Raw genomic sequence first — 26,801 nt, 5'->3', positions numbered from 1 at the left:
GTTACAATAAAACAACTGAAATTCGAATTACATATAATTGCTAATAATAATAATTATAATCAAAAATATTTGTTGCTTACAAATCTTTAACAAAGTTTTTAATGTAGTTTAAGGGGTTGTTTTTTAATAATGTCAGGAACATTTGTTGGTCTTCTGATGAATTATCCTTAAATATTTGGTGGAGGATGTCATTTATGAACAACTCAGATACATTAAAGATAGAATTTAAATAATGGATGTTTAATAGTTTTATATTTTTTACATTTTTCATGTTAATTAAATGCAACTGCAATCTTCCCCGTGCTTCTGACGACCCTAAGTACTTATAACTTAAAAAATTAATAATGTATTGGCATACATCGTTTAAGTGATCGTCACCAACAGTTGCTAAAATCTGACTAAATAGTTCTGTTACAATTTTGGAACAAAGTGGTACATTATCCAAATCAATTGATTCAAAACTTCTATAAAACTTTATCAATACACAGGGCTTAAGTGCATCAGTTAATTTAAAAAACTTCTCCCAGTAATCTATAAAATTAATAAAGGCAGGTTTATACTCGTCCCGGGGGTATGCTGATATCGTAAATCCAGTAGGATCCTCATATTTCCCTAACATCATAAATGCTTCATCAAATATAATAGTCAGGTTAGACGAATGTAATCTTTGAGAAGATAACAACTGAAAAATATTTTCAAATGTATCCAGATCATTCCTGTACATCAAATAATATGCTGTAAACTTTAAAATTATGTAGCTAGATTTTCTATAAACTTTGTTAGTATTTGCCAATAAAACATACGTTATAACATCCCTTGCAATTGATATTTTTTTTATCACATCTACGTAGAAAAGACAATCCACTAGGTCTTCGTATTGTGTGCAATTTGAATATCCCTCATGCACACTTTTGAAGTTCCAAAATGTCTCCCAATATAAATACCTGAACTGTTTGTGTATTTTTTGAATAGTTGAATGAAATTGTTGTTCCTCAAAAGGAGTGTCAACATTAGAGGAATAAATATACCACATTTGAAGAGAAGGATTTCTATAAAAGTACTTATTCAAAGAACGTACTTTTCTACAGGAATCTACAGACTTCTCAAGCCAAAAAGATTTTATGTTGACGTCATTTCGTAAAAATAACGCAAAACTCAACGTGTATGGTAGAATAATATTTGTTAAAATATTTTCCGGACTGAAATAACACATTCTGTTTACTAAATTGTGTGAGCATATCAAAGAGTATTGACTAAAAATATGCCAGATAACTTCGTTTTCGTAGTTTGTAAAACGACCATATTTCAATAAATCAGTTCCTTCCAGGATTTCTTTTGAAGATAATAGTATGGCTAAATATTTACCATAGGTTTCTTCACCTGAATTCACTTTTGTTAAGTAATATGCTTTAATTTTCTGATCCAAATCTATGTGACAATATCGTTTAATTTCCGACAACAAACAAAAATCCTTCTTAGACTTGATGAATTCTGATAATTCTTCAAACTTTTCGAGTAAAATATTTGGGTCATGTTTAAAAAACCACCGAACTATGTGACGACATTTTTTAAAATGTATTATATTCTTCCAAAATTCATGCAACAGTTCATTTTCTAAAGAACTTCTGGAGGTTCGACAGATGAAATATGCTATTATTTTGGTATCCAGTCTATTGTGATTTATTTCACTTTTTAGAAAGTCATTTATAAAGGAATGTTGCAACAAATCTATCAAGTCTTTTGGATACTTCCCATTAAACAATACAACATTTTTTATGTAAAACATAAGGTTCTTATAATTTTGTTTTTTAACCTTGATTTTTAAAGCCACTAAAAGAACATATTTCAGGAGATTTTGCTTACAATTTTGTAATGAATGGCACTCAAATTCACATCTGTCATGTAGTTCAACAAACATTTCAATTGCGTTCCTAGTACTTCTTCCGCATTTATGCAAGTACTTAACAAACCCCAGCACCAAGTTTAAAACTTCCAGATTAGTGTGCTGACACATCCGAAAACATTCTATAAGTTTCTCTAGTTTCGACCAGTTTTGATCACTGAATTGATCCAAATTAAAGTTTCGATAAATATAAATTGCTAAAACCGCGTGTCTTTCTTCCCGGTGGAGGTCAATAAAATAATAATCCAAAACATCATTAAATGCATCTAAATCATTATTAATTTTACACGTTTGCACCAACAATTCCAGTAGATTGAAACGATCGTCCGAACTAGTAGCTTTTTCAATTTCAGCTTTTAACAAAGAAACCGATCTGTTAATCGTGTAAAATGCAAGAAAAAGACACATTTTTAGTTCTTCGTAATTCATTTCGGCAAATTTCTCCCGTTCTAATGGGTCTGGTATAATATTTAATATTTTTGGATCATCCGCAAATTCCATGGTCAAATCTTTGTTGAACTTTTTCTGGAAAGTTTCTTTGTACATACGAAATTGTTGCCTTTTTGGGGTATATTTTAGATATTTATCATTGATGAATAAAGCGACACCTGCTCCTGTTGTTTCGTCTGATGGAAATTGTTGTAAATAAAATTTTTGAAAATCACTTCCTAAACTGTGAACTAAGCCTTTACCATTAAGGCATATTAATTCATTAATTTTATTTTTATTAAATTTTGCAATTTTGGTTGATGTTCTCCTTCCTATAGTTGGTTCAGTTCTAAATTGTTTTTTTATTTTTAGATAATTTTGAGGATCTTTTAGAGCAATATATTGGAAAAGTTTGTCATAATAACAAATATACACAATGTATTCCGTATTATGGTGTGATTGTTCAGCAAAATATGTTGTGATTAGTGACTTGGATTTATCGTATATTGATTTTAATTGTTTGTAATTTAACAGGCAGTTATAGTTCTCTAGTATTGTTCTTATTTTGGCAACACTGCAGCCGGTTATAACGATTTTCGCCATCGAAAAACCATAAACCGAAATGAGTCGATCTATTAAGTTGTCACATCTTTCTTCATCGTATTTATTAAATATTTTCTTTAGGAACTGCAATTTTGTGGAGTAACACAGAGTCGGAAATAAATTCTCGACTAGGGTTTCAGGTTCAATGTCTCTGGCTGCGTCCTTCGCAAACCAAGAGTTCTTTAAAATCCGTTTCAAAATCACCTTGTCACAAGTTTGGATTTCTTTAAGCAGCAATCTTGAATTGCGGTAGTGAATCAATACGTCAATTTTAAGTATACGTTCCGAATAGTTTCTCGGCTTAAACTCGGCGAATGCTTCTGATTCAGTAAAGTCCAAGTGGCGGTTCAGAAGAATGTTCATGTTTCTTTTTATTTCTCCCAGTAATATTCCTTGCAAGCCTTTTAATTTGTCTATTATGTCTGCCGCCATATTTTTCTGAAAAGATTACATGTTTACATCACTAATAATATGAAATTTTTAGAATTTTATTAACGGATTGTTTTTATTTTAAATATGCTATACTTTGTTGTATACAGGGTGATTCACCGAATACTTTTATGTTATATGAAGTTTTATGCGCAAGTTTACCAGAGCCATTTTTAAATGTGCCTCTTCGCGCCAATATGGTTCATAAGTAAATCTCGAATATTTTTTGTTGGTTTCAACATTCGCGCATGCGCTTTAAGGTCGGGCCATGGTTTTAATGATGGGAGAGCCGAGGCGTGCTTCCAACCAATGAAATAACTTGAAAAACTACTTAATTGTGTATAGGGGTGGTTGATTCAGTTGTGGAAATGCTTTCAATACTGTTTTTATTACTATATGATGTCAACCAATAATCACATGAAAGATGTTTAAATTCACATTACTATGATAAAATGTTTGTTGCGTAAATATTTATATGACAAAAAGAGACACGAGTCGCCACTGTGCTTCGGTGGGTTTTATGAATCCATAAATAATCTAAGGTAGTCAAATTTAACCTCTATTATACATGTAGATCGTTGCTCTACATGAATTAAAACAACTAATAACAAATTGTTATTGCTTACATTTGTTGATTGCACAAACAGTCCCACAATCAAAAAACTAATCAAACACTAACGTTTTAGCTAGCTTGTAATGGCGATATTGGGATGCAATGTTTATAGAAATCACATGAATATAATTCGATTTTATCCTTGAGGATGACTCATATTTGCCATTATTGTTTGTGTGTGAATTCGACAAACATAATAAATTTAGCGTATTCATGAGTTCAGTTCTGAGTTCTGATACTGAGATAAGAAATATTATTTGGATAACGATAGAGCAAGACCAAAACTATGTGTAATTTAGGTTGTCGATATCTCAGGGGTTAGAGATTCTAATGTACTTACAATGATGGACAAAATTATGATATAGATTATTTTTAATAACACAACACAACATTTTTAAACACATATCTGTGTGAACATATTCAAAAGGTTCTATTTTAAATTTAACTAAAAAAAATTTAACATGTATTAATTCAACATCTTTTCGAAAATTCTAATCTATAAAAAATTGATTATACATTTTCAATTTATACGAAATTATATTTTTAATTTTTGTGTTTATCTAATTATTATAATTTAATATTCGTGTAAGCTATAAAAATCTAAATCATAAAATTTCAAAATTACTGTCGTTCATATTACTCTATCAAAATCTAAAAAGTCATACTATTATTCTCAAAGGATTTTTTTGAAAAGCAGTTAGTTCTCCCACCAACAGATGGATAAACTGATTTTCAAATTGGTTGGTTTTAATGACGCTAGTCACGTACATAAATATTCTTTATTGCAAAGTTAAAATTCAATTATACTTTCAAAGTATCTAAAAAGTCTCAAAACAACAGTAATATTTATTGACAAACATTTCGAATCAATAATATTTTAATTTGCCCTATTTACAACCTATTAACAACTACACAAGTGTTTCGGTGACGTCACACGCATCAACCAGATACGATACGAAACCTCCCCCTCCACGAACAGGTATTTTGTGTTTCTGATCTGGTCTTTTAAAAACTATCTGGTCGTCCGAGTCTGCGGTTGTGCATTAAGTGTGTATAATAAGCGGCGAATCTGATGTGAATAAAGGTGAAATAGAAAATTAAATTGGGGATTGCGAAACGGTAGGGGTCCACCTGTTACGAAAAGTTTAAGAGATGGGATCTGAAAATGTGGCAAGTGGAATACCCTGGATGGATGGTGAGTGGTCTTCGACTTCCGGTCAATAGTATTGACTAACCATAGAAAAATTTACTTCTACATTAGTTTTGAATGTTTTCAAATTTTATCGGATCATTTTTCATAGTAAATTTATCGCAAATGACTAATAAAAGTGTGTAAATAGAAGATTAAAAAGTGGGAAAATGTTGTTATTCACTACAAAATTAAATTTAAATTGTTAAATCATTTATAGATATCTTGTATTTAATTTAGAAAAATTTTTGATACTATATTTTTATGATTTTAATTTTTTTTTAATTACAATATTAAGTTTTTTAATTGTTTGCTTAATATTTATATTATTTACTAATAGGACGCAATGTGTATGAAGCCCAAACATTTTTTGTTGCATATTTAAACAAAATAATTTCGAAACGCATCTTGCTTTACACTTAAACATTCATAAATAAACTACTGCAGTGTGTAATAGTAATTATGGAATAGGTTACAAAATTCGTACTTTTACCGAAGATATTTCTGCCTTTTACTAGGAAGTCTTGCCGGTTAGTTGCCAGGCAGCTTTATACAACTACAAAATTTTACAATAACATTTGTACACGGTAGAATGAAAGTGAAAGGAGCAATCAATATACAAGAAACTTTTTAATTTGTTAATCATTTCTTTTATCGTATATACATTTATTGTAACTTGCAAATAAATAAGATAGACTATATTTTGTTCTTAAATAATAAATACATAAAATTCTTTTGGTCAAGTTAGTTTTTGAATATTGAATTTTTTTCTCATATTTCCGTAATCTTAGGAGCAATCGCGTTTAAATTTGGTACAGACTACAATTCCATGTAAGAAACTTTCTCTATAGTGATACAGTAGCATACATTCTGGGGGATTCCCTTGTTATTGTCGCCCTATTTTCAACGTCACCAAATATTTTTTAAACTATTAAGCTTATCATACTTAAGAAACAAATTTTGAAATTTAAATTTAATCATTTACAGTAAAGGTCATTATTATAACAGCTTTTAAAATGTTAAATCCTCACTGTTCTATGGTCCACTGGATGTAACCTAAGCAAGATAAAATTGAGCTTTTAGTAGTTCTTGTAGGTCTGGGGTGAAATCCCCAACTACTAACTATCTTTGTACACTTCCTGAACTTCGACCCATGATTAAATAATTATAATAAGCAAAGGACTAGTAAATAATCGAATTAAATTTACAGAGACCAATGTAAAACTACAAACTATGTTGCTATAATTAAAGCCACTACTATATATATTAGAAACACCTTATGTAACTCCTTTCCTGAACACCAAATATTCCATTCTCCAATGTGATTAACGATTCTTCAAACAACGTTAAAATGTTATTTGCAAGGCTATATGTCACATGGAAGGGACGATACTTGAAAGTTTAGTTTAATATCGGTTGTGACCAACACAGGTAGTTTATACCATTGTTACAGCACAGGTGGTACCTCTCTAAAATCTTGTCACATGGGTCAAACCAGTTATACAAAACCTTACGAACATTTCCCAAATATTCCACTCTCCATTATGATCAACGATTCTGCAAACAAGTCTATTTGCAATGTTATGTTTCTCATGAAAGGCACGATTTGTAAATATTGGCAACAATTTACTGTTATCTCGTTTCTTGGCTAATTATATTCATTAGACGAAGTTGTTTATTATAATTTATAAAACAGGTTTCCCTCGTGTATCATTTACACTTTGACTTTTTGTACTCTTCCTATTTTACTCAGAAAATCCTTCGAAATTATTCCGTTACATATGATATTTATAATCATTATCCAAATCGTAAAGCGAGATGCTTAAAATTGAACATATTTCACAGTATACTTCGTACGCCCTTGTATCGAATAACTCGCTACAAACCAAGTTAAACAAATAGTCGCAACGTGCCAAACAAATCATAATTGAATAAATAATTCAAGTTCCGGCATTCAACGATTTGTGGTACATGATAAACAACTAAATGTAATATTATTTTATGATATTTTAATATATATATGAACAAATTTATATCATGTTTAACAGTTTAGTTTATTAATAAATTATTTTTTACCAACAATAAGAAACAATTGCTGCAATTGTTATGTGAAAGCATTTTGTAACGACTGATACACACTGGCACGACAATGGAAATTTAAATGCGAATTAAAATCAAGTCCGTTCTAAGAATTAAATATATATTCCAAGACGGAGGTTGCCTTGAGCTGAGCGTCTTATGCAATGAAATGCCGAGTGCTGGTCGAAATAATAATCAGCGTGAAAAAAATTGCAAAATTCCAACAATTCATGCTATAAATTGTGTTATTTTAAATCTAATTAATTATTGCAGATGTTCCCGCCCAATCCACAAGCCTTCCTGAAATACTTGAGGAAGAAACTAATGAAATTGGAACCGTCGTGATATTCGTGATATCAGCTGTGATAACTATAGCTTTATTATTTATGGTGGCAATTTTTATCGATTGCAGGCAACAGTGAGTTTACCATATTTTATGTAAAATGTTTTAGACACGAACTAATGAACTAATTTTAGAAAATTGGTGGATGCAGAGTTGGAACATAGAAAACGAAGAATCAGAATCCGTGTTCCAAAACTAAAGAAACCGCGGGATGATGAGGACACTTTAACGGATAGAATGGAACAACCTTCTTCATCAAATGATATAGTTTAATATAAAGTTAATAAATTTCACTGTATATAAGTTCCTTTACAATGACGTCAATTATTGGAAAGTGGTGTCCACATTATTAATTTTAAATATTTTATCTCTATATGTGTATAATAATATATTTTTGTATGTATCGTATATATTGTATAAAATCTTACATTTGTCTTAAAATTATAAGACTGATTGTTACTCTGTGAACAAATTTTAATTAAATTGTTAAGAATGAGTTTGCTTTTAATTGGGGATGATAAAATAAGAAAACAATTTATCATAAATTTCTTATATTTAAAAACAATTAATAAAAATATTAATAAAAACAATAAAATTTTCTTAGCACCTTCCCAAAACCATCGAGAGTAGCGCCATTCTTACGTACATCCCGCATTCAGCTTGTCTGAAATAAGCAGCTCTGGGATCCGTGTCGAATTCAGCACTGATCTCAAAAACCCTAGGCAAAGGATGAAGCACTGCCATCTTCCTTTTCGCCCTCGTCATTATTTGTGGTGTGATCACAAAGTGTCCACATGCCTGAAATTAATAATTTTCATTATTAAATCCATTAAAATTTCCTTCGTGTACAACTCACCTTATCATATTCTTCTTGGCTTTCGAATCTTTCCCTTTGTATTCTTGTCATGTATAAAATATCAGTGTCTGGCAACACCGACTCCAAATTGTCGAATTCTTCTTGTGATATGCCTTTCGAAGCGACGTATTGCGTGATGTGCTTGGGCATTTTTAAACTGGGCGGACTCACGTACCGTAACTGCACATTGTACAACGTCAGCAGTCTGGCCAAAGAGTGCACAGTCCTACCGTTCTTTAAATCACCAACCAATGTGATCGTTAACCCATTGACGGTACCGATTTCTTCCCTTATGGTGAAAATATCCAGCAATGCTTGCGATGGATGCTCACCGATGCCATCGCCGGCGTTTATCAGAGGTTTTCTGCAGTAATGGGACGCTTTCTAAAACAACATTAATTACAGTTAACCGTTCACTCACGCAATTAACCAAAACTTACCATAACCGATCCGGGGGACGGATGCCTCAAAACAACTACGTCCGCATAGCCCGCCATAACTGCCACCGAATCCTCGAGGGTCTCGCCTTTCTTCACAGAAGAACTGGACTCATCCATGTAGATAACTCTTCCGCCGAGTCGTTGCATGGCTGCTGCAAAACTGCAACTCGTCCTCGTACTAACTTCATAGAATATGGACGCCATTATTTTTCCTTTCAGTATGTGATCTAGAGGTCTATCTTTTTGCACGTAAACTCTGAAAGTCTGGGCCAAATTGAAGATGTCGTTAAGTTGATCTTTAGTGAACATATCAACTGCAATTATGTGCTTTCCAGTTAGTCCATGGAGAGGGTGGTGTGAACCTTCGGTTTGGGAGGTGCTTTCAGTTCTTACTCTTGTATTGAAAGGCACGGGAGAGATGCCACTAGTTCTGCCGTCGATTGTCTGGGTCTCGGTAGAGAAATGTACTTTGGAGTGATCCATGAGAAGTTTATTCAGGATTTCATTTGTGTGGCCGTCGTTTTCATATTCGTTATTTTCGACGTGCGTTGCAGGTGTCACGGGCCTGTCAAGCGAGGACGCCGACCGTTTTCCTTCCCATTCACGCACGTTCTGCCCAAATCCTGGTTGCGCCAAAACCTGGCCATCCACGTAAACAACTTCACCTCGCAACACTACTCTATGGATGGAACCTTTTATTTTTTTGCCGGCGAAAGGAGTCCACCTGGACTTGGAGTAGGACATGGCTTCAGGAATAACCCACTCGTCGTCCAAATAGACTTCCACATAGGTGTTTGCTTGTTCCGGAAGGTTGAATATCTTTCTAGGATTTTTGTGGAATTTGTTTACTATATCTTCTATGGTCAATCTGCCCTCGTTCACGGCATTCAGAAGCAAAGGCAGAATCGTTTCCAGACCAGGAAAACCTGGAGGTGGGTTATCACTGCTCTTTTCTTCCACTGTATGTGGCGCATGGTCCGTTGCGAAACAATCAATTACATGTAAATTGTCCCAGAGAGCTTGCTGATCCTCCGGTGACACCAAAACGGGCCGCACCTGACTTCTTCCCTTACCAACTCTCTCAATGTCATCGGTCGACAAAAACAGATGGTGCGGACAAACTTCGCACGTTATCTTCAATCCTTTCTCTTTCGCAGCCTTAATAATTTGAATTTCCTCTTTCCTTGCCACGTGACAAACGTGAACCGGCCGGTTGTGAAGACTGGCCAGCAAAATGATCGCCGCCGTCGTCTGAGATTCAGCGTGCACGCAAAGCGGCGCTTTTTTAGGCCAATTGGCCAAATGTTTGCCCCATATATCTAAATTGTTGAGCTTCAGTGTAGTGAACGTGTCGTTGAGATACATCTTCAAACCGGCGGCGTCGGCCGCGAACTCCGCAACCGTATCGAAGTTGGTGGACGAGGCCCCCATGAAAATGGCGTAATCGCAACGTGCCTTCTCCTTGGCCAGTTTCTTGACCAGCAGGAACGATTCTTCGTCGACGATGGCGGGATTTGTGTTGGGCATGGCGCAAATCATCGTTACACCGCCGGCCAATGCGGCGGCGGTGCAGGTCGAGTAGTCCTCTTTGTGGGTGGCTCCGGGTTCACGCACGTGCACGTGAGTGTCAATCAGACCCGGCAGTTTTATAACGGTGCGTGAACTCATGCAGTCCACGGTGGTGGTCATCGGTGGGGCTTTGCCTATCAATCTCAATGCCTGGAAATGAATTATGTCCACATTATCAAATTTTCGATACACAAAGATAGATCATGATAAATAGATAAAAAATACTTAAATATTTTATGTCTCAATAAAATTACTATGCACTTCAGGGGACATGTTTTATCAGGGTCAAACTATGCTAACACACGTATTAATAACACACATCGTAAAATAGTTTAAAACGTTTCCTTTAGTTCCTAAACATAACATTAATTACTTATTTTGTAATAATGAATATGGTTGATAAGTAAACATTAGCAGGTCTTTGTCGTAGTATGATGTGGTCTTTGTAGTTGGTGTGACAATTCCAAAGTCATCATCATGGTCATTATTTGAGTTCACGTGATGAGACAATGATTTAGTGCGTTGGGATCGTGGAAACCCTTTTCAATGCTGATCATTATAATGGCTTTGTGTGTTATCTATCAAACAATTAAATGTCATATCTCTAGTGATTAGTAATATAGACAATAAAATAATTGTTGCTGGATGGAGATGCGTGATTTTTAAATCGTGTCATAAAATGTGAACATCTTGTAAGTCAAACAACCTTTAACCTTAGCTTAAGGTAAGACTTAAAGTTTATTTAAGATTATCTAATAACTTTTTCTTTTTAGATGTATAAACAAATCTGTGTTGTTCTCTTGCTATGTTACTTATTCAGTGGATATTTCTTGTACAGCACCGACATAATTAAAATATCCTTGGATGACAGCGATGAGTCCTTCACGTATCTGAGGCACATTGTCGGAATTATTGTAAATTCTACACAACTTAACAGATCTGATTCGAAGTATTATGGTTCAATAGTATTGGAGGAAGCTGAGTACAAATTTCTGTTGGAATATTCCAAAGGAAGTGGGTTAAGTGAAGAGGAGTTGATAAAATTGAACTCGATAATAAAGAAGACGTTCCGGAAAAGACCCTTCGACTACTACTACTCGGATGTAGTTTTACCTTTGATCGATGAAGTGTCTTTCCTATTCTCAAGTTATTATTATCTAATTTTATTGGTCGTCTGCAGTGCCTTGTTCAGTTTTGTGTATTGGAACAACAAAGAAATCTTTGCGGGAATCTTAGTGAATGTGTTACTGTGGAGTTTATATAACGTATTTGCATTTGTTATGTATATATGGTATGCAATTTGTTTGATGTGCAATTATGCGATCACAGGAAGAATTGAATAAAGTTTTACAAAGTTCTTAAGAGCGTTCTTAATCTCTTCCAGTGATTACTTTGTTGTTAATTTCAAATATAACAAAAACAGTTCGTTAGAATATACTTGACGAAATTTACCTTCATGAAATCTAACCTTTCAACTTTGTTAAGTGATAAGACCGTTGTTTATATTGATACTATTATCGATTCAAGCAAATTCGCTTTCATAATTTATGTTCTTCAGAAAGTGAATCGACGTCAATAGAGAACAAATACCAAAAATTAGTTTTTGATACCCATTTGCGTAGCTACAAAAAATATAATAATTATAATTGGTGAAACAGTAAAGAAGATTTTAAAATTCGACTGACGTGATGTCTTCAAATGAAGAAATTTCAATATTATTTACAAGTTATTTGTTAATTATCTTAATAGCAAGTGGTGTGTTTTTGAGTTTATTGTACCAGAGGGACAGAGAAATAGTTGTAGGAATCGTTGTAAATCTATTATTGTGGATTGTTTATAACGTATTTGCATTTGTGATGTGTATTTGGTGTATAATTTGTATGATTTATAATTACGTTTTTGTTAAACAAAGTCAATAAAATATTGGAATTAGGATATGATATATTTATTGTCGATTTTTTGTTGTTGTTAAAAATTAAATTAGTATTAATTTATTACTGTTGTTGAGTAATATATAAACTACTATAGTCTTATTCCATAAAAAGAAATATTTTTTTGAATTGAGCAGGTCATAAATATGGCAACATTAATTTGGAAGGGTATTTTGAATGATTAAATTTGAGTTATTTAATTAATTAATTTAATTAATTAATTTAATTAATACAATCTTCAAAATATGCCAACAAATTATTTCCATGTACATAAATCACTATAAGGAGCTACGATCAATGGAGGCATCCCCAAAGTATAATTGAACCGCCATCATGTTTCATCGTGGGTACAGCATCGTTTTTGTGTTGTTTTCCCGTAGGAAAAGCAGACCATTATTTTTTTATCAATTAAATTTAGACTTCTCAGTAAAAACTACTCATCTCCACTATTCTGTGGTACAGTAAATGGACCCCAAGGAACTTGGGGTTTTCTTGTAGGTTAAACCAACATCCTTCCACTAACCATCTCACAGTCTTTGAAATAATTTCTGCAAGTTCCATTTCCCCCAGGTTGACTTTATCAGTTTATCAGTTTTTCGACCTCAGACAAATTTTTCCTAGCTACCACTTTCTCTAAATTTTTTAATAATACGGGAAACGATTGACTTATTAAAACAACTCTTAGTCACCTTTCCTTTTTTCTTTCGGTCTGACTAACGCTGAATTATAATTTTTCTTACAGTCTTTCTCTGTATATTTTATATTATTTAAATACATTTTTTAAATTAAAACCAAATGTGGAAGTTTGATTAAAGATTAGATTATAATTATAAGGATGAAACTAACATATTGTTTGAAAAATTGTTACAATAACCTCCTCTTTTAAAAGAATTAAATTATTCAATGTTAATTTTTTATGAATTAATATGGGTTCACTTTAATAGTACTTAAATTTTATGAAATTCGCCATGAAAAGATAACGGAAAACACTTTACACATTTTTAAATTATTAAAATGGAAAGAAATACCTAAGATTAGATTATCATTTGATCATACCTATAGTTAGACATGATGCCGACAGGAAAAAACTTACCTCTACAAGTAATTTAGTGCATTTCACATCAGTAACAAGAGGAATCGAATAATCTATAGCCAATCTTCTGGTTCTGTATCCGTGAGTCATGAAGGAAGAGACCCTTCTGGCTCCGCCGTTTCTCATTGGTAAATTGATGACCAAATCGAACTCCTTTTTGGACAAAAACTCCGCCAAATGAGTCAGCTCTCCCTGACTGGTGATGCTGTCCATGTTGTCGAATGTCCATTGAACTGATTCCACCTGAGATAATCAAGAAATTTAAATTGTAATCATTTTAAACATTAAATTTATTTAATAAAATTTTTAAAAATAATTAGAATGAAAATCGAAAGAGTATAATTAGATATTTGGATCTTTATCAATGTCCTTTTCCAGGATGTGTATTTATGGCAAGACTCCCAAATCTGATAAGATTTCTAGTGGGTTTGTTTACGCAATAATCTTAATCTGATAATAAGTGAAAATCGAATCAGTAAATCAGTCAGTTTGTGCGGTATCGGAGAATAGACACGTAGAACATGGGGTGTGCTTATACGAAAAATTCCAAGTCGAAAATTGAAACTGATGTCAGTGATATTTGGATTGGGGATAAAAGTAGGCATGACACTAGTCCACAGAAGATGAAAATATTAAATTACGACACTGACATTACCATGCGTTTTAAAGAACAATTGGAAACTGATCCGGAAATGTTCATCCTTAATAACTTACTATTAAGTGTTATGTTTTTCGAAAATTATGTCAAGTAAGTCTAAACTTCAACTATTACAAATTGCGACGATAATTCATCCAAAAAGTATAAAATACTGTTTTTGTTTTGTTCGCATTGCATTCAAAAATAATTCCAATTTAAAAATATACCAATATAAATTTACAAGTGTTGATAAAGGATTATTCAAATCCAATAAGTTGGATTTTTGATAATTCCTTGATTATCTTCAAACGTCCTATATTAATAATATCCGATTAAAAATACTTTCATTTAGTGTTAATTTTGCTTCTAATTACTTTAATTAAGAATCGTTTCATTAATGTATACATATTTTTAATATCATCTGATAATAGTTATTTTTAATAGCTACTTAAGAATTTAAAAAAATTGTAATTTTATTTTTATTATAGTTATTTATTAATGTACATTTGACAATGTCAAACACTTTTTAAAAGATGTTAAATAATCAGAAATTTAATATTTAAAACATATTTAACGACATAACAACTGTATTAATTTAATCGTACTCAAATAATGTTTGGAATAGAGATTTCGTCCATGAATTTATCAATTTATTGGAAGATTCACATTATTAAATTCCAGGATTAAAATTTTGGAGATTAATTTTATCTTCATAAACCATTGTTTTTTTTTTCTTAAAACTATAAACTTTTTAAATGTTGCGAACATGATTAAGAATTTTTTATTCGGATTAATATAAAGATTACTTCCATTATACATTTTCAGACGATTAAAAATTTATTTTTAAACACACTTTGAGAATTATTATAGTGCATTATCCATCAATCACAGTACTTGATTCTTTCAAAAATTGCAATCAGATTAAAAATCACGCATGTTGCTTATCTGATCATGTTTAACTCTTTTTTTTCTAGAGAAATGCAACCGTACGCCACAATGTATAAATCCGATGACCGAAAACGGAAGATTAATAACAGCCTCCAAAGACTGCTGGCCGAAGATAAAATGTGTCAAATTTTGCCGGACTGCATTTTAGAAAGCGTCAGCAAACACGTAGCTTACAAGCCACATCATGGCAAGCTGAAGCAAATATTTCAGCCAATATCTACCAAGCGGATGTTCCTGATAAATGATATTGTAGATGTTGTGCCCAGTGACCAAACAATATCTGAATACTCATCTCTGGATAAGCCTTCGTATATATTTAAATTGATTTATTCGGAAAGAAAAGGTGAGCATGATCAGCATATTGAACTATAGAATACGAGATACATTGTTTTGATAAATAAGTGAAGGTGTCGTTAATCTAGATTGATTGATGGAGGAGATTTACATTTTTAAATTTATATCACAACAATTTGGAATCTGTTAGATGACACTAAAATTACAAGTGATGTGTCATTAGTTAATAAAAGATTAGTAGAAACACTAAACTGAATTTGTCACACTTTTTCAGGATTCGTTAAGTTGATACATGTGGAAGATCCATTGCACAAAACTGTCACACCAGCCCACTATACCTTATCAGACGAGCCGGTACCATCAACCAGTTCTCAGAACGATGATTACAGTGCCATAACTAATTTACGAACTCCCCAACCCATAGAACAAGATGAAGGTACGACTGTGAGAAGAACTACTTTACCGAATTCCTGTTTCCGTTCCAAGAAACAAAAGTATGAAAGCGAGGAAGGTGAAGAAGAAACAAATGAAGAAGATACAGTTACTTACATCAGATACTTGAGTTCAGCTGGTTACATGAAGTATTTCAGAAAAGAAGTGTTTCAGTCGATCGTAACTAAGACAATAGGTAAGATTAAGGGACAATCACAATGGGTGCCCGGAAAAATTTTTTGCACGGAGGAGGACGAGTTTGAGAGGGAAGTTCCGTGGGAGATAATTCCAGCCATAGCTATTCCTTGGCCAGTTGATCACGCCTACGACTTTGAAAACAAACCGTGGCCTTCGGCTAAAGTTATCCAACAAATTCAAGAAACAAATGCGGTTGCCATTCCGACTGGTTTCTTTACTAAAATTGGTACAAACGCCGAAAATGAGATTGAGTGGGAAATTTGCTTTCCAAAAGCTGAACACATTTTGCAATGTCAAATGTCCCATGCCCAAATACGGTGTTATATGCTTTTGTTAGCTATTCATAAGGATTTTATAGAACCTGTGACAAAAGGTCAAGGACTTTTGCCGGAACATATAAGAAATCATATGTTTTGGGAGATACAAAAGGAACCTGACTATATATATTGGCAGAACAATTTATTAGCTAACAAGATGAAAAATATAATTTATGAATTAAACGAACGAATAAGCAGCAGACACCTGCAACATTTCTTTATCAATCAAAGAAACATGTTTGAAAATATTCCTACGAAGTATCTAGATTATGCCCATAAAATCTTTCACAACTTTTTGGAATTGCCAATCATGCACTTCATTTCGGTAATAAGGAACATTAGATACTTGAATCCGTCAGAATATTATCCTTCTATCAATTATAATCACTTGATACAGATACTTGCAGACACTGGCGATGTATCTTTTAAGGGGCAGGAGTCGCTCTCAAAGGTAACTGATCAGAAGAATAAAAAACAGAATCTCAGTAATGGAGAAGAGGAAGAAAAACCAAAAAAGTCCATTGATTCTATAGATCTTTCGGTAAGCGTGTGTATTTTTCTAAATTTAATCAAATAAATTAAAGTTATGCAATTTTAGTGGACGCCTAACTTCGGTTCATCTGTTCGGCAAGAAGTAAATCTTTTAAAACTATTCATTAATCTCTTTTTGAAAATAGCGAATAGAAGTTCCCAAATTTCGGAGTCTCCACAAACTATATTGTATTGCAAGCAGACTCAATATCTTTGTGAAATTTTACGTCAGTTGTCAAGGAGTAGCGAAGAAGAGGTCGCGAAATTCTACAGCCAAGCAAAAGAAATAGAGGAACGTGAGAGAATTAAAATGGCAAAAAATAAAGATAATAAGCCAAGGTTACCGACAAGAACTTCTATTCAAGTACATCAGGTTGTAAATGGCAATCAGGTAAACCTGCACGCATTAAATAAGGCTTTTAACACGAAGGTAACTGTAAAAAATCAGATTAGCCAAAGACCGTCTGGTTCTAACAAAATAGACAGGAGGAAAAGTAATATGTCAGAAACGTAACTATAAAACAATTAGATTTAGTTCTATTACTGTAGATATTTATTAGAATTAATAATAAGTTATGTAATTATTTATTTGATTCTGTAAATATATAAAATATGTAGATTTAACATGAAGTAAATTTAATAGATAAAAAATCTTGTATTAACATAAATACTTACATCTACACCATGTTCGTTGTAGAAATCGGCGGTACCCAAACTGGCATAAAGTTTATATCCCATTTTCTGCAACGCCCTCATACTTGGAAGTAACTCCATTTTATGCTGTTACAAAAAAATAATGTGAATATCTTAATCTCCATCATCTATAAATTGATTACCTTAAAACTCCCAATAGATAAAAGAATAGATTTCTTCGGAATACTGAACCCAGTACTCATCATAGCTTTTAAATAAGCTTCATATCTATTTTCACCGAAGCATGCTACTTCACCGGTCGATGCCATTTCAACTCCTAGCATGAAATCAGCTCCAGCCAATCTCGAGAAGGAAAATTGAGGTACCTTAACTCCAACTTTCCCGCATCCATTCAGAACATCCACAGGTTCGACTGGTTCTCCTACAATCACCCTTGTTGCCATAGCGACAAAATCGTGGTCCAACGTTTTGGAAACGAAGGGAAACGATCTGGACACCCTTACGTTACATTCGATAACTTTCAAATCATTATCCTTGGCGATTAGTTGCATGTTGAACGGACCAGTTACCTCCAACGATGCAGCAATTGACTTACAAATGTGCTTTATTTTCGCCAAAGTCTTAGGATTCAAATCTCTAGGTGGCGTCACTAAAGTAGCGTCGCCGGAGTGCACGCCGGCGTTCTCCACGTGCTCAGACACCGCCATGCACAGAATAACGCCGTCACATGCCACTGCATCCACATCAATTTCCTTAGACTCTAAAATGAACTTCGAAATAACAACCGGGTGCTCCTTAGAAACATCACTGGCGGCATTAAGATAGGTTTCTAAGTCTTGGTTGGAATGTGCCACGTTCATGGCGGCACCACTTAAAACGTACGAAGGACGGACTAAACAAGGGTAACCCACCTCCTCACAGAAATCAATTGCAGACTTCAAATTCGTGAGCTCCTTCCAACGGGGCTGCATTATACCAATGCGATCCAACATTCTCGAGAATTTGAATCGATTTTCTGCACCATCAATGGAATCCGGAGATGTTCCCAGGATCCTTGCCTGTTGTCTGTGTAGATCGATTGCAATATTGTTGGGTAATTGCCCTCCCATTGAGAGTATTATTCCTGTAGGATTTTCTAAGTTGTAAATATCCATCACCACTTCAAATGAGATTTCCTCAAAGTACAATCTGTCAGACATGTCGTAATCAGTACTGACAGTCTCCGGGTTGTAATTCACCATAATAGTTTTTCTATTTAGGTTTCTTAATTCTCTTAAGCAACCAACGGCGCACCAGTCAAACTCTACAGAGCTACCAATTCTGTAAACACCTGATCCAATCACCATTGTGTGCTCTTCTTTAAACGTGAGGTCGTGGGATGATGCGTTATAAGTTAGATATAAGTAGTTAGTGGAAGCGGGCCATTCAGCTGCAACAGTATCTATTTGTTTTACATAAGGAAGGATTTTGTATTCTTGACGTTGTTTCCTTATGGCTAGCTCCGTGCTCTTCACGGCTGTTGCAATTTGCTTATCTGAAAAACCGAGTTGCTTAACCTTGAGCAAAGTTGAATAAGATAAATGTTGTTGGTCCAGAGTTTCCATGTGGGTGGTCCAGACTATAATGTTTTTCATTTTTTCCAAAAACCACTTGTCAATTTTAGTCAAGTTATAAATTTTGTCTACGGAATATCCACTTTTAAGGGCTGCTGCTACAACGAACATTCTCTTGTCGGTCGGCTCTTTTAGTTCTTCATCATCAACTTTTTTGAGATACGGATCAAAACCTACCACGTTTTCATCCACCATTCTGAGTGCTTTCTGAAATGCTTCCTCAAACTTCCTTCCAATAGCCATAACCTCACCGACACTCTTCATGGAACTACCAATCTTGGTGCTGACTCTGGAAAATTTATGCAAATCCCAGCGAGGTATTTTAACAACACAATAATCCAAACTAGGTTCGAAACAAGCTGTTGTAACTCCTGTTACAGAGTTATTTATTTGTGGCAAAGGAGTTCCCAGAGCCAATTTGGCAGCCACATAAGCCAATGGATAACCTGTTGCTTTACTGGCCAAAGCTGAACTTCTAGATAATCTGGCGTTAACTTCTATTATGTAGAATTCTTCCGAATGAGGATTTAGTGCATATTGAATATTACATTCTCCTACCACTCCAAAATGTCTTATAACTTTGAGTGCTGTGGTACGAAGCATATTGTACTCTCTGTTGGACAAAGTTTGGCTGGGTGCGACAACAATTGATTCTCCTGTGTGAATTCCCAAAGGATCCACGTTTTCCATATTACAAACAGTTATGCAATTATCGTAGGCATCTCTTACAACTTCGTATTCGACTTCTTTCCATCCTTTCAAAGACTTGTCGATGATTAACTGGCTGGAATGGGCGAGCGCCTGAACCGCCAAGGCCTTCAATTCATCCTGAGAACTGGCAAAACCAGATCCGAGACCTCCTAAAGAAAATGCAGCCCTAGCCATAACGGGATAACCGAGCTGTTCAGCAGCAGCCAATGCCTCCTCGACCGAGTGCGCCGCCATACTGGGGGCAACTCTTTCGCCAATTTCCGCCACCCTTTCGCTGAAAATTTTTCTATCTTCTGTATCAATGATTGCCTCGATTGGTGTACCAAGGATTTGAACGCCATATTTTTTGAATACACCTTGTTTCTCCAATTCCACGCCGCAGTTAAGACCGGTCTGACCACCGAACGTTAAGAGAACTCCATCGGGACGTTCTGCACGTATTACTTGTTCCACATAATCGGGTATCAAAGGCAGAAAGTAAACTTTATCGGCTAACCCTTTGGATGTTTGTACTGTTGCGATGTTGGGGTTTATTAGAATTGTTTTGATGTTTTCTTCTTTTAAAGCTTTGATTGCTTGAGAACCTGAGTAATCAAATTCTCCGGCTTGTCCTATTGAAAGACCACCGGATCCAATTATTAGCACTTTGTTGGGGATGTTTTCAAGAGGTTTTGGAAGGTTTTTTGTTTCTATAGACTGTGTAAGCATGTCTTTTACACAGACATTGGTTGATTCAAAATTCTTAACTGCATCAATAAAAACATCAAATAAATTTTCTAGGTCCTCCGGTCCGGCGGTATGTTCAGGATGGAATTGGACGCTGAAGTATGGCAAGATAGAATGAATAATACCTTCATTAGTTTTGTCGTTTGCGTTGGTGAATAAAGGTTCCCAGCCTTTGGGAAGGGTTGCGGGATCAATTGCGAATCCATGATTCTGAGATGTCATAAAGCACCTTTTAGTACCGTGGTGTATGCAAGGTTGATTGTGACCACGATTACCGTACTTCATTTTGAAACTCTTACATCCAATAGCCATGGACAAAAGTTGATGTCCCAAACAAATACCAAAAATAGGTTTTATTTTGATACCTTGAAGGACATTTCTAATGTTTTCTATGGTAGTTCTGCACATCTCTGGGTTACCGGGTCCGTTACTAAGAAAAAGACCGTCGTATTCTTCAGCTTTTAAAGGGTGGTCCCAAGGAACCAAGTCAACACGACAGCCTCTTTTTAAGAGACATCGAATCTGGTTATATTTTAATCCGCAATCAACCGCACATATTCTTGGAATTCCTGTCGGATTGTAAGTCTTGACACTCTGAAAAAAAATGTGTTTTTCAAAAGTTTCCAATACAACTTATCAATTTACCTTTACGGATACTTCTTTAACCAAATTTCTTTGGTTCGGATCCGGTATGATATTGTCGCTGAGAGGCAAACTGTAAACAATTTTGCCTAGGATGGTGCCTCTTTCGCGTAGCTTCTTCGTCAGTTCCCTGGTATCTATGCCTTGAATTCCGGGCACGTTCTCCTTTTCCATCCAACTGGAAAGGGTTTGAGTATTGCGCCAGTGACTTGGTTCGTCACAGTGCTCATCGACGACCAAACCAGCCGCCCAGATACGATTGGATTCGAAGAAACTGAAAACCATTACATAAATTTATTCATTTAAGGGATCGTTTCTTTGATAACTTACTAGGGTAGTTCGTTATCATCTTTGACGTGCTCTGGGACTCCATAGTTTCCAATGATGGGATAAGTCAGGACTAAGATTTGAGCGTGGTAACTAGGGTCTGTTAGGGATTCCGGATATCCCACCATACCAGTTTGGAATACTAGAAAATTAAATTTATTTATTTTAATAATTTAAATATAATATGCAGAAATTAACTGTAATTTTACTTAATTTTCAAATGACTGTACTGTAAGAAACAATTGGTAAGTAAATATTTCGTACACAATATGACATTGATGTATTTAAATTGCTTTCTTTGTATTCTTAATATAATAAATGCTTTGTTGTGCACAGAAATTCAAATGATAATGTTTAAAATTCAATCAGCAGATAACTATACCCATTCGTGCAGACGTAGCATGTTAAAATATTTGAAGATGATATATTAACAATCAGCTAAATTATTTTTTTGTTTTATAATAATCGAAAATATCAGACAGATCTTTAGGAGATAAATTCAAATATTCATTACTTAATTTAATGTAAACTGAAATTATTCTGAAACTCAAAATATTTTAACATTCAAGAATTTAATTATATTTAAATTTTAACTAAATTATTAAAAAAAAAATTAAATCGTAATTTAATTCGTTATTTTATTAGTATTGATACTTGAATTAAATTATAAAATTAAAATATTTAAATATTCTGTTATTTACTTAAATTATTTGTACATTTTTTAATTGTAATTTACTTCGTTACTTTATTAGTATTAATACATTAATTAAATTATAAAAAATTAATTCAATTTTTTTAATATTTATTATTCGAATATTTTTTAAATTCACGTATTTAAAATATTTATACATTTAAATACAATCGTAATATAATTCGTTATTTTATTAATATTACTAGGTGAATTCAAAATATTTTAATATTCAATTATTCAAATAATTATATTTATATTCGGAAATTCATATTTTGAAACTCAAATATTCGAATATTTTTTAAATGAATGAATATTAAAGATTTTAATTATATTTATATTTTTATTTAAATTATTTGTATATCGTAACTTAATTTGTAATTTTATTAATATTACTACTTAAATTCAAAATATTTTAATATTTAAATAATTAAATTTACATTTGGATATTCATAATTTGAAATCAAATATTCGAATATATTTAAATTTAATGAGTATTAAAGAATTTAATTATATTTATATTTTTACTTAAATTAATTATACATTTTTTTAAATGGTATTTTAATTCGTTATTTTATTAGTATTAATACTTGAATTAAGTTATACAATTCTAAAATCAAAATATTTTAATATTCTGTTAATTGAATAATCAAATTTGTATTCGGATATTCATATTTTGAAACTCAAATATTCTAATATTTTTAAAATTAAGAAATATTCTAAAATTTAATTATGTTTATAACTTTATTTAATTTATTTATACATTTTTTCAATTGTAATTTAATTCCTTACTTTATTAGTATTAATACATCAATTAAATTATAAAATTCAAAAATCAATTCAATTGTTTTAGTATTTAATTATTCGAATATATTTTAATTGAATGAATATTCACGTATTTAAATACATTTATATTCTTATTTAAATTACTATATAATTTTTTAAATATTTTGTATTTAATTCGTTATTTTATTAATTAGTCTTAGTAAATTCAAAAACCAAAATATTCAATTATTCGAGTATTGTTTTTTATATATTTCATTATTTGAATAATATATTAGTTGTTTAGGTACAACGTACATTATTTATTATTAGGTCCGGTTCCACCAGAAGTAACCCAAATAAAATATAATCAAGGATGGAACTATATTGTGAAATACCAGTTAACATGATAATTGTGATATCTGTGAATAAATTTAATAAATAAATGTTTTTTTAAAAACATAATCACTAATTTATTTTTAGATTCTTTAAAATAACATTGAGATACTAGGCTAGACAAATTCTATTCAAGGTTTGAAACATAAATTAACATTCATTCTTATTATTTTGATTGGTGCTAATTAAACTAATTAAAAACGAAATTCCGTATTAAGGAAGATCATTCTGTTAAACGAGTAACGTGAAGTAAACATTTATTATAGGAACAACTATGATAAAGTGATAAAACATTCGTAAATAAACGTTTAAACCTTTATCGCAGTTGTTTACCCAATGGCACGGCGGCGCCAAAATTCAATTCAATTCACAACATCCGACCTGCACGAGGAAACGCAAAAAAGAAAAAAATAAAACAAAATTAACCGCAAAATTAACCGTCCACGGCGGTCGTACGGTACGATTTGAAAAAATAATGTACCATGCATCGCTCGAATAAACTACTACACGGTCTGAAAACATCAACGACCACGTGTTGGAACTTACCGACTTCGCCATCGATGGGCTTTTTGGCGCCGAAAGACTGTCCGGGCAGGACGGTGCCGTCCTCCAGTACCAGATAGCAGGGCTCAGATCGGTGCTCTGCCATTTTTGTTGGAACTTTTCGAAAAATTGGGAAAAGTTCCTTGGTAGGTGTACACGCGCACACGCCGCACTACACAATGCTTGCTTGCTTGCTTGATATGGGTATTGAATGAACTGACACCGAACCGGTCAATCTGTTTTTTAAGTGAGGGAACGTACTTGCTCGGAGATTAAGCTTCCGGGACCTACTTGACCGGTTGACGGGATGCCGTTCTGTGGACGAGCTGTCTTGGGGTTTTGGGGACAGACGGTATGGCCTGCGAGAGTTTTGAGGGGGGAAGACAATAGGCTTTAAAAATTTATTGCAGATGCAGACGAAATTATACTGTTGGATCAGGAATTTTTCCAATTTGTCTAGAAAAGGTACTCGGAGCAGGTAGGAACAAAAGGACATTTCAATATTGCCATTGTTTAGGTTGCAGACCTACCATTGGGTTTGTAAAATTTAATATAGGCTTTATTGCAGTTTGAACAAGTGATAAAGAGCAGGTAGGATGTGCAACATGTTTAAGATGCAGGTAAACAGACCATTATAAAGTTGAAAAGTGCCTTACTTACATTACAACTGCATTAATTTTTTTTCAACAATTATAATGGCGTTATTTAGGTGAAATTATGATACTGGAATTTTGGTAATGATCATCTTTGAATAATTATATGAAACAATGAAGAATGATTGAAATAGTTTTTACTTTTCATTTTATATGTCATTTGTTATATATTTCATTTACTTCAAAATAATAATTAGAGTGGTAATAAGGAACAAGGCAGGTCTTGTTAGATATAATGTCATTAATGTTCATTAAACAATCAGTAAGTATATATGCTGAATATTTGTCATCAAACATCTGTTTTTATTTTTAAACATCACTTCCGTAAAGATAAGAACACTTTTGTGCAATTTCACAAATATACGTGTGCATTTTTACACAATGGATTATTTGCAAAGAATTCTTATTTGTTCAGCAGATTTCACAGTTTACAAAAATGATTATTTGGTTCTAGGTTTAAGCATTTTAGAAGTAAAAGATAGTGACAAGCAAATATAGGTCAACATTAAATAATCCCTTTATCTTGTTTGATTTGGCCATTCACTTATAATCGGTCCAAACATTTTGCTATATATTGCAGCTGCAATAAAAGGAAACGAAAAGCGATAAAAATGTTACAGTATGTTGTAAATATGGTATGTATATCGTATTCAACATCAAAAAACAAAAAATGATTGAGCTACATTGATATAAGTACACTTAAGCTGCAACATGTTCAATAAAATTTTTAATGTGAAATGTATCTAATATACTCGAAAATCTAATAAAAATTATACATATTATTTATGGTCTAGACTGATTTTGAAAGTAAAAAATAGTGACAAGAAAAAAGGGTCAACATTAAATAATCCTTTTATCTTGTTTGATTTGGTTTATCTATTTATTTATAGTCGGTCCAACCATTTTATTACATCTTATTGCAGCTGCTACAAAAGAAAACGAAAAGCAATAAATTATTATTGTTGGTAGGATGTTGTAAATATGAGATTTAGTAAAATATCTGATAACAAACAGTTATTCACAGTTCAATTTAAATTGACGATTGAGATGTATATATCGTAACAAACATCAAAAATTAAGTAATCAAGCTACATAGATAAAGTACACTTAAGCTGCAACACGTTGCTTAATCCAAGATTCAGTTCCCTTATCAAGAGTGAACGTAATTCTATCCGCAATGGTGTTGCCATCCGCATGGTAGAAGTCCCACTTGTTAGGAATTATTTTATATCCAATACTAAAAATACAATATTTTAATGATTAATAGATAATTATAAATATGTAACTAACTAATTTTCAGCAACTGGCAGGGCTGGTTGTTCCAAAGTTTGGGAATATAGCTTGTCGTGCTTAGCTTTCAGTTCCTTCCAGTGCACTGGTTGACTTTGGTCGCAGATGTGGTACCTCAGTTGGCAATATAAAGGTTCAGTGTCGAAGTATTGGTTCAAATCCGATTTTGGAATTTCCTCTGCTCGGCCCTCCAACCTCACCTGGTAATTCAAAGTTCATTATACTTAACACTTAAAAACTGACGATTTGTCTTAACTTGTCTAGAAATGAAGGATTCATCCTTTGAGTACATCCACAAAAAACATGCGGCGACATTTGGATTCAATTCCTGCAACAGTTCCAAAATTACGTTTGGGTTCAACTTTTGATCACCCTATGATTACTATATGTGTAGTTTTGTTTCCTAGACGATTTGCGGTGAAGATTAAGCAATTATCTTTTATATCTCTCAGTATAATATTCCTGTTGGACACATTTCCTTCCCTAGATTTAAAAAATATACTCTATTAAATTAAAATTTAGAAAAATTAAACACTTGAATAAATGTACAGTTTTTATTTTGTTTCATACCACTGTAATACTTACTCTAAAAACATCACGTGGACGACTACTGACGTAAAATGATATTTACTTACTTGTCAGCTGTGGCAAGATTGAATACTTGAGACCCTTTGCCGTACGTTTTGCTCTCTTCTAACCATTTCTCAAACAATTGGATCGGTGATAGATTTTTTTTAACACATATGTAAGAAAGATCTGAATCCGTCATACTAAAATATCTGTAAGTTAAATTGATTGATCGTTTATAGGTTAAGATTCTGGATACTGTTGAGGTCATCCACACGTTTTACAAATAATAATTTAATGGGAACCAACTACAAACGGAGTTTTAAAAAGTGTATAAGCACCGTCTACTTATAGATTCAAAATCAGGCCAACTTATCTTAATAACTTAGCGCACA

At 33.0% G+C, this 26,801-nt stretch overlaps 5 protein-coding genes and 1 long non-coding RNA gene across 7 annotated transcripts; 3 read left to right on the top strand and 3 right to left on the bottom strand.

The window, feature by feature from the left end:
- Positions 1-20: 20 nt before the first annotated feature.
- On the bottom strand, positions 21-4,085 carry LOC126265664 (uncharacterized). Its single transcript, XM_049967864.1, has 2 exons — positions 3,991-4,085; positions 21-3,373 (listed from the first exon to the last, which is right to left on the bottom strand). Exon 2 carries the CDS (start codon positions 3,365-3,367, stop codon positions 77-79), a length of 3,291 nt encoding a protein of 1,096 aa, XP_049823821.1. The 5' UTR covers positions 3,368-3,373; positions 3,991-4,085; the 3' UTR covers positions 21-76.
- An 882-nt stretch (positions 4,086-4,967) lies between these two features.
- Positions 4,968-8,084, top strand: LOC109595616 (uncharacterized). The gene is made up of 3 exons (XM_020011021.2): positions 4,968-5,172; positions 7,519-7,663; positions 7,723-8,084. The coding sequence occupies exons 1-3, from the start codon at positions 5,130-5,132 to the stop codon at positions 7,859-7,861; spliced, it is 327 nt and encodes a 108-aa protein (XP_019866580.2). The 5' UTR covers positions 4,968-5,129; the 3' UTR covers positions 7,862-8,084.
- A 38-nt stretch (positions 8,085-8,122) lies between these two features.
- On the bottom strand, positions 8,123-24,100 carry LOC109595615 (CAD protein). The gene is made up of 9 exons (XM_020011020.2): positions 23,900-24,100; positions 21,511-21,649; positions 21,184-21,454; positions 17,671-21,132; positions 17,510-17,614; positions 13,478-13,720; positions 8,885-10,603; positions 8,445-8,828; positions 8,123-8,386 (listed from the first exon to the last, which is right to left on the bottom strand). The coding sequence occupies exons 1-9, from the start codon at positions 24,000-24,002 to the stop codon at positions 8,189-8,191; spliced, it is 6,624 nt and encodes a 2,207-aa protein (XP_019866579.2). The 5' UTR covers positions 24,003-24,100; the 3' UTR covers positions 8,123-8,188.
- On the top strand, positions 10,845-12,395 carry LOC126265722 (uncharacterized). The gene is made up of 2 exons (XR_007548183.1): positions 10,845-11,177; positions 11,227-12,395. It is a non-coding gene; the product is annotated as an uncharacterized LOC126265722 (long non-coding RNA).
- On the top strand, positions 14,023-17,479 carry LOC126265721 (uncharacterized). The gene is made up of 4 exons (XM_049968124.1): positions 14,023-14,225; positions 15,089-15,405; positions 15,631-16,844; positions 16,902-17,479. Exons 1-4 carry the CDS (start codon positions 14,101-14,103, stop codon positions 17,346-17,348), a joined length of 2,103 nt encoding a protein of 700 aa, XP_049824081.1. The 5' UTR covers positions 14,023-14,100; the 3' UTR covers positions 17,349-17,479.
- A 1,453-nt stretch (positions 24,101-25,553) lies between the features above and the next one.
- Positions 25,554-26,797, bottom strand: LOC109595643 (pyridoxine/pyridoxamine 5'-phosphate oxidase). Of its 2 annotated transcripts, XM_020011057.2 has the most exons (6): positions 26,666-26,797; positions 26,475-26,609; positions 26,223-26,322; positions 26,096-26,167; positions 25,840-26,039; positions 25,554-25,786 (listed from the first exon to the last, which is right to left on the bottom strand). In XM_020011057.2, the coding sequence occupies exons 2-6, from the start codon at positions 26,606-26,608 to the stop codon at positions 25,657-25,659; spliced, it is 636 nt and encodes a 211-aa protein (XP_019866616.1). In that variant the 5' UTR covers position 26,609; positions 26,666-26,797; the 3' UTR covers positions 25,554-25,656. The 2 variants fall into 2 exon arrangements, with proteins under 2 accessions (XP_019866616.1, XP_049824083.1); XM_049968126.1 differs by having other exon boundaries at positions 26,475-26,677.
- Positions 26,798-26,801: the final 4 nt, after the last annotated feature.

The sequence above is a fragment of the Aethina tumida genome, chromosome 5, assembly GCF_024364675.1.
Source record: "Aethina tumida isolate Nest 87 chromosome 5, icAetTumi1.1, whole genome shotgun sequence".
Lineage (NCBI taxonomy): Eukaryota > Metazoa > Arthropoda > Insecta > Coleoptera > Nitidulidae > Aethina > Aethina tumida.
This window is presented reverse-complemented; position numbering and strand designations above follow the sequence as displayed.